This window comes from Physeter macrocephalus, chromosome 11, assembly GCF_002837175.3.
Source record: "Physeter macrocephalus isolate SW-GA chromosome 11, ASM283717v5, whole genome shotgun sequence".
Lineage (NCBI taxonomy): Eukaryota > Metazoa > Chordata > Mammalia > Artiodactyla > Physeteridae > Physeter > Physeter macrocephalus.
In genome coordinates this window covers 98,338,464-98,347,010 of record NC_041224.1, presented here as the reverse complement: position 1 = coordinate 98,347,010, position 8,547 = coordinate 98,338,464, and the positions used below count along the sequence as shown (strand labels likewise).

At 37.7% G+C, this 8,547-nt stretch overlaps 1 protein-coding gene across 7 annotated transcripts in view; it reads left to right on the top strand.

Moving 5' to 3' along the window:
• EIF2AK4 (eukaryotic translation initiation factor 2 alpha kinase 4) overlaps window positions 1-8,547 on the top strand; it is a 119,275-nt gene that overhangs the window by 11,287 nt on the left and 99,441 nt on the right. For all 7 annotated transcript variants that reach the window (XM_024118390.3, XM_028495493.2, XM_024118391.3 and 4 more), the window contains exons 2-3: window positions 365-477; window positions 3,368-3,470. In XM_024118390.3, coding sequence (XP_023974158.1) covers window positions 365-477; window positions 3,368-3,470 — 216 coding nt within the window. The remainder of the gene's footprint in view (window positions 1-364; window positions 478-3,367; window positions 3,471-8,547) is intronic.

The window sequence follows — 8,547 nt, the reverse complement described above, 5'->3', positions numbered from 1 at the left end:
TATTATTCTGAATTCTTTTTCTGGAAGGTTGCCTATCTCCACTTCATTTAGCTGTTTTTCTGGGGTTTTATTTTGTTCTTTCATGTGGTACATAGCCCTCTGCCTTTTCATCTTGTCTGTCTGTCTGTGAATGTGGTTTTTGTTCCACAGGCTGCAGGATTGTCGTTCTTCTTGCTTCTGCTGTCTGCCCTCCAGGTTTTGTTTTTAAACCATGCTTTAGGAAAATGTGACCAACGCCTATATAAAATAAAATTATGTGTAATATTTAAAAAGTAGAACTTTTGGCTAAAATATTAATAATTCTTATCTTAATCTTTAATGATTGGCTCTCTAGAGAAAAAAAGATTTTCTTTTTCTCTTTTAGGTCCAAGAGCCTCCTGAAATCAATTTAGTTCTATACCCTCAGGGCTTGACTGGTGAAGAAGTATATGTGAAAGTGGATTTGAGAGTGAAATGCCCACCCACCTATCCAGATGTGTGAGTACATTTAGAAATAGCTTTGATGTGATTTCATTTCTCTGTTTTGAAAACATAGGAACAGGTTGAAGTTAATGGTGTTTTCTCCTTCTGGCCCCTATTCCATTTAAAATTTTATTTCCTATCACTTGCATTTCATCAAAACTACATCAGCCATAGACATTTTCATGAAACCTGTCTCCTGTTAAGTCAGCTTATAGTTAGTAGTCTCTATGGATGGTAATATTTGCTCCATGACTAATGTTTGCTTCCTCTGATATGTTAACTTTTGTTTGTTTAATTCTTCATAAACAAGTAAGAGGAACAATCTAGAAGAAAAATATAAAGGTGCAGTGACTATAAAAGCCTTGTGGACTTAGTTTTAAAGTATGATAGGCATTAGGACTTAGAGTAGCCTTCCAGGCCAATGGGACCTTTACTTCCTAGAGTAAAGGAGGATTTAGAGTTGCCCTGTTTCTGTGGGGGGACTGCTAAGGAGTCTTCACCGGGCATTCCCACACCCTGCAGGGCGTGTGGGCGTGTAACATCACTGGCCTCTACCCACTAATGCCAAGAGAGTCCCCCAGTCAGTGAGACAGCTGAAAACCTCATGTATTTCTAAACTCCCACTGAAGGTGATACTCCCTCTGGCTGCGATTCACTTGTAAAACAAAAGCATTAGCTATCAGGACTTGAGTATTCTTTTTTTAAAGTACCATGCATATTCCATGTAATCTTTCCCCAGACATTCCATGTGGAAAAGCAGGTTGGCCTGAATGATGTTTTGTGGTTTGAGCTTGTTGTGTAGGAAGCCAGTGAAGGAAAGTGACATTAAAAGGAAGTCCTGCCTTACACAGTGGGTGGTAAATGTATGGGACTTGTTATCTTAAGAGGTGATAGAGAATATGAAAATACAGATAGGTCAAGTTGAGTTCCTCAAAGTTAGTAACCCACTTTTTGCCCAACCTCTATGCCTAGAGTAGATATAGTAGGTATTCAGAAAGTTAATTTATGCATTCGTTGAAGGGTGATTAATTTTATGAAAGAAAAATAAGACAGTGCCTCTCTAGGTTTTAGTTTTCCTGACACCGTATAGGTGGTGTCTTTTCTGACACCAACAGGGTGTCCAGACAATTCAATTCAATTCTGACACTAAAATTGATAGCTGTGTTAGGGGCTCAGTCCCACAACAAGACTTAAGATGCCAGTTGCAAGTCCCAGTACTTCTGATCAACTGGCTATAAATTTGCAGGTTCCCATAATGCCCATGTTCGATAATTTGCTAGAACAGCTCACAGAACTCAGGAAGACACTTCACTTACTATTACCGGTTTATTATATAGGATACAACTCAGGACCAGCCAGATGGAAGAGATGCTTAGGCAAGGAGTGTGGGGAGGGGCGCAGAGCTTCTTTGCCATCTTGACATTGACTGATGTCCTCTGGGTGGGACACAATCACCCCTGGTTGAGAACCACTACTTTAGAGAACTCGTCAGGTAAATCTTGATGTGTCCACTTGGTAAAAATATTCTTTAAGAAACAGCTTGCAAATGCTTAACAAAAAGTTAAAAAGTAAACATTATAATATCAGCTACATAAAATTATGAATTATGTAGCAAAGGCATAAAGAGAACACTGGAAATTTTAAAGCAAGTTTAATTAGTGTTGCAGTTGAATTTTTCTCCATTCTGTTAATATTGCTATATAATGACTGCTTGATTTTTTTTAAAAAAATTATGTAAGTCTTGACTTGGGGAAACATTCCTATCTTTTGAGATGATATGGGGCAGGAAAACTTTCCTTTTCTGCAAAATAGTCCTTGATGCCACTGTGAGAGAGAGAATCCTGGATTGGCTGGACCACACATAGACTCAGTAGTCTCTCTCAGATTTCCATCTATCCAACTAGATTGATGATTGTAGCAATCTATCATACTGAAGCAAGAATCCATAGGTAAGTGAATAGTAAAGGCTTCGCCAAGGTAAAATGCCATGAATTACTCAGAAATGCTTGGTGGGAAGTGATGAATCATCTTCTCTTCAAATGAAGCCTACTTAATCTCAGAGTTGTTATTAGATGTGTATTGGTTGGAAATAAAAGAACCCCAAGGGCTGGTTGTACTTTCCTTGGGTAGAAAGTGTTAACTCTTAGTTGCGCTCTATAGGGATGAAGAGGAGAGTGTGGTAGGCATCCTTGGAAGAGCAGAGTTTGCAGAGTGTGCATGACTAGATTTATGTATGAGTAAGTGAGCTCATTTACAGCAGAATGAGTGCCTGGAACACAGCATGTTGTAGGAATACTAGATAGATCACCGTGGCTCCATCCCACCTAGTATTCTTGTCCTGCTTTATGCCAGAGTGCAATAACGAGCACAGAGCGTCTGGACTCTGGCAAGTGAGCTGTCTGAGTAAATTGACGTTGAGGGGCAAGCCAGGATGGAGTGTTACCATACAAGGGAGCTCATAGTGAAGTTACTAGGCTAGAATCACACACAGAGCTGGAGTGATTTTTTAAAAGGCAGTAGACAGTAATTGATGTTAAAATGTTAAATCAGGTTGTAAAGCTGAAATCACACAGAGGAGTTGGGGAGACCCCTGATCGAGCCCCAGTCACGTATGTCTGGTCCTCTGGGGGATCAGGGCACCCGACTGCCCACACTGACAACTAGCCAGCCCACTGCTGCCCCCACAGGCTGCAGGTGCCTCCATGTTGAGTACCGTGTCAACAGAGTTGCTGGGGTGAAGTTAAAATGCTTTTGAGATGAAAAGAAATGTTGCTGGGGGTACAGAGAGATTCACAAATGAGGCCCTTATGAAATCCCCAGGCCCCGAGCTTGGAACTTAGCAAATATTAATGCAAATAATCTATACTTTCTAGAGTAACTCCTTTTTGTTTTTTTTCTTTTCCAGAGTCCCTGAAATAGCATTAATGAATGCCAAAGGTCTGTCAAATGAAACTGTTAATTTGTTAAAGTCCCGCCTAGAAGAAGTGGCCAAAAAACATTGTGGCGAGGTATGATTTGTTAAACTGGAATTATGAGAGGATGGTAAAAATCTCGTCATATTCAACAGTGTTTGACTTCTGGCCTTTTCTTTGGGTTAAAGGCTTTCCCGTTGCATCTCAAATCTAAATTTCACTAGGATGTTTTGGGTTTTATTGGTATCTACAAAGGGGAACATTGCTGTTTGTATTTTTTAACAGTATTTATGAATTACAAATTGTATAGTGTATATAGATAGTACTGTTGCTTAAGAATTCTTCTGGAAGCACTTTATATGAACCTGGGCATTCTTTTTGCACACTTTGGACCTGACATCATGACCTCATCTTGACTTCAACCTTTATGTTGGAAAATGTTTGCAGACAAGTGATTTCTCACCAAACTTTGCCACCTCTCCACTTTTCATATCAGAAGGACTGTTTTCCTTCTCAACAATTAACAATACACTCTTCTCCATCGATGTCCCTTTTATACCTGAGCATTTACACCTAGTTCAGTACTGATTCTTTTTTAATTCTGTGACATCAGAGTCTACATGAGCTCCCCCTTGGGTGGCAGAACTCTTTCTGGAGGGCTACGCCAGGTGACTTCTTAGGGCAGAGTATTACTGTGTGTATTAACTCTGTGTATACTGTGTGTATAATTACTGAGAGTATTATTATCTCTTAAATATAATCTACTTCCTCACTTTTGTATAAGATCACTCAGTGTTTTTGCCTAGGTAGCTCATGCTTAACTATCCCATCCTATAATAAGTGAGAAGAGCTAAGTAAGGGCTAACCCTAGGCCTCCATGTCTATGCTGGACTGCTAAGAAAGTGCCTGGACAGTTTTTTACTTGCATTCTATAACACATTGAGTCATAGCCATCTAAGTTGCATTTCCAAGAACTTCAGTGATTGTTGTAGTATAGAAAGTGACTGTATGATAGCCAGGTCATGGAAGCAACCTAAATGCCCATTGACAGACGAATGGATAAAGAAGATGTGGTACATATATACAGTGGAATATTACTCAGCCATAAAAAGGAACAAAATTGGGTCAATTGTAGAGACATGGATGAATCTAGAGACTGTCATACAGGGTGAAGTAAGTCAGAAAGAGAAAAACAAATATTGTATATTAATGCATATATGTGGAACCTAGAAAAATGGTACAGATGAAACGGTTTGCAGGGCAGAAATGGAGACACGGATATAGAAAACAAACGTATGGACACCAAGTGGGGAAAGTGGCAGGGGGTGGGGGTGGTGTGATGAATTGGGAGATTGGGATTGACATGTATACACTAACATGTATAAAATGGATAACTAATATGAACCTGCTGTATAAAAAAATAAATAAAATTCTAAAATTTAAAAAAAAGTGTATGAAAAACTGAAAGCATTTCCTCTAAGATCAGGAACAAGACAAGGTTGTCCACTCTCACCACTATTATTCAACATAGTTGTGGAAGTTTTAGCCACAGCAGTCAGAGAAGAAAAAGAAATAAAAGGAATCCAAATCAGAAAAGAAGTAAAGCTGTCGCTGTTTGCAGATGACATGATACTATACAGAGAGAATCCTAAAGATGCTACCAGAAAATGAGTAGAGCTAATCAATGAATTTGGTACAAAAATTAGAAGACACTGATGAAAGAAATTAAAGATGATACAAATAGATGGAGAGATATACCATGTTCTTGGATTGGAAGAATCAACATTGTGAAAATGACTATACTACCCAAAGCAATCTACAGATTCAGTGCAATCCCTATCAAACCACCAATGGCATTTTTCACAGAACTAGAACAAAAAATTTCACAATTTGTATGGAAACACAAAAGACCCTGAATAGCCAAAGCAATCTTGAGAAGGAAAAACAGAGCTGGAGGAATCAGGCTCCTGGACTTCAGACTCTAGTAAAAACCTATAGTAATCAAGACAGTATGGTACTGGCACAAAAACATAAGTATAGAAATAAATAAAATAACATAAAATATAAATATAAAATATATAAAAATATAAAATATATATATATAAATATAAAAATAAATATAGATCAATGAAACAGGATAGAAAGCCCAGAGATAAACCCATGCACATATGGTCACCTTATTTTTGATAAAGGAGGCAAGAATATACAATGGAGAAAAGACAGCCTCTTCAATAAGTGGTGCTGGGAAAACTGGACAGCTACATGTAAAAGAATGAAATTAGAACACTCCCTAACACCATACACAAAAATAAACTCAAAATGGATTAAAGACCTAAATGTAAGGCCAGATACTGTAAAACTCTTAGAGGAACACATAGGCAGAACACTCTATGACAAATCACAGCAAGATCCTTTTTGACCCACCTCCTAGAGAAATGGAAATAAACACAAAAATAAACAAATGGGACCTAATGAAACTTAAAAGCTTTTGCACAGCAAAGGAAAACTTAAACAAGAAGAAAAGACAACCCTCAGAACAGGAGAAAATATTTGCAGATGAAGCAACTGACAAAGGATTAATCTCCAAATTTTACAAGCAGCTCATGCAGCTCAATAACAAAAAAACAAACAACCCAATCCAAAAATGGGCAGAAGGCCTGAACAGACATTTCTCCAAAGAAGATACACAGATTGTCAACAAACAAATGAAAGGATGCTCAACATGACTAATCTTTAGAGAAATGCAAATAAAAACTACAATGAGGTATCACCTCACACCAGTCAGAATGGCCATCATCAAAAAATCTACAAACATGGAGAAAAGGGAACCCTCTTACACTGTTGGTAGGAATATAAGTTGTTACAGCCACTATGGAGAATAGTATGGCGGTTCCTTAAAAAACTAAAAATAGAACTACCATACGACCCAGCAATCGCACTACTGGGCATATACCCTGAGAAAACCATAACTCAAATAGAGTCATGTACCACAATGTTCATTGCAGCTCTCTTTACAATAGCCAGGACATGGAAGCAACCTAAGTGTCCATCGACAGATGAATGGATAAAGAAGATGTGGTATATATATACAATGGAATATTACTCAGCCATAAAAAGAAATGAAATTGAATTATTTGTAGTGAGGTGGATGGACCTAGAGTCTGTCATACAGAGTGAAGTAAGTCAGAAAGAGCAAAACAAACACCGTATGCTAACACATATATACGGAATCTAAAAACAACAAAAAAGGTTCTGAACAGCCTAGGGGCAGGACAGGAATAAAGACACAGATGTAGAGAATGGACTTGAGGACACGGGGAGGGGGAAGGGTAAGCTGGGACAAAGTGAGAGAGTGGCATGGACATATATATACTAACAAATGTAAAATAGATAGCTAGTGGGAAGCAGCCGCATAGCACCGGGAGATCAGCTCGGTGCTTTGTGACCACCTAGAGGGGTGGGATAGGGAGGGTGGGAGGGAGACGCAAGAGGGAGGAGATATGGGGATATACATATATGTATAGCTGATTCACTTTGTTATAAAGCAGAAACTAACACCCCATTATAAAGCAATTATACTCCAATAAAGATGTTTAAAAATAAAAAGGGAGGCCCGCATACCACAAAAAAAAAAAAAAAAAAAAAAAAGATGTTTAAAAAAAAAAAAGGAAGAAAGAAAGTGATTGTAGCACAGTCTGGACAAAAAAATAGGCCTTGGGAATTATTCCAAAGTTCTTTCTAGTTTAAGTGGTTTCTAGTGTAGTCTAATGTCTAGCTGAAAAATAATATGGCATTATATTGAAAATTCAGCTACAGAATCCTCTGATTTCTTGGATTCATGATTTGTGACTTTTTTGAAAAATTTTTTGCTGTACTTTATTTTATTTTATTTTTACAATGCAGTATTATTAACTGTAATCACTATGCTGTACATTAGATCCCCAGAACTTATTTTTCTTATAACTGGAAGTTTGTACTCTTTAACCAACATATCTCCCGTTTTCTCCCACCCCCTCGCCCCCGGCTCCTGTAACCACCATTCTAGTCTCTGTTTCTTTTTTTATTTAAGTTATTATATTTTATTCTATTTATATTAGTTTAATACTTTTAAAATTTAACAAATGAATTAATGTCAATGCTGTCTTACAGGTAGAAAAACCAAAATATCAAACCACCAAATTATATCTCAAGAGTACATGTTTTCTTGGAACTTGAGCCAAAATGGAAAGTTAGAGGTTCCTAACACTCTAGTTACTACCTCTGGCTCCTAGGCCATGCAGACAACAAATACCACAAAGATGTTCTATTTTGAAAAACTAATAATTATGTATAAATACTTTAGTATTATTTATAAGTTCAAGTAAGGAAGTGTTCAGTATTTGGTTCGGTCCGAATTTAGTTATCTATTACTGTCTAAGAAATTTTCCTAAAATGTAGCAGCTTAAAACAACAGCACTTTTAGTCTTTGTTTCTGTGAGTTCAGCTTTTTTATATTCCACCTGTAACTGATATCATGCAGTATTTGTCTTTGTCTGACTTGTTTCACTTAACATAATGCCTCAAGGTCCATCTGTGTCTTGCAAACAGGAGGATGTCCTTTTTCATGGCTCAACAATATTCTGGTGTGTGTGTGTATCACATCTTCTTTATTCACTTATTCGTTGACACTTAGGTTGTTTGCCTAGCTTGGCTATCGTGAATAATGCTGCAGTAACATGGGAGTACAGATATCTCTTCAAGATCCTTTGTTTTCATTTCCTTTGAATATATACTCAGAAGTGGGATTGCTGGATCATATGGTAGTTCTATTTTTAAGTTTTTGAGGAACCTACATACTGTTTTCCATAGTGGCTGCACCAATTTACATTCTCACCAAGAGTGTACCTGGGTTCCCTTTTCTCCACATCCTTGTCAACACTTGTTATTTGCTGTCTTTTTGATGATAGCCATTTTAACAGGTGTGAGGTGATAACACATTGTGGTTTTGATTTGCATTTACCTGATGATTAGTGATGTTGAGTGTCTTTTCATGTGCCTATTGGACATTTGTATGTCTTCTTTGGGAAAATGTCTGTTGTGTTCCTCTGCCCTTTTTTTTTTTTTTTTTTTTTTTTTTTTTTTTTTTGCGGTTCGCGGGCCTCTCACTGTTGTGGCCTCTCCCGTTGCGGGGGCC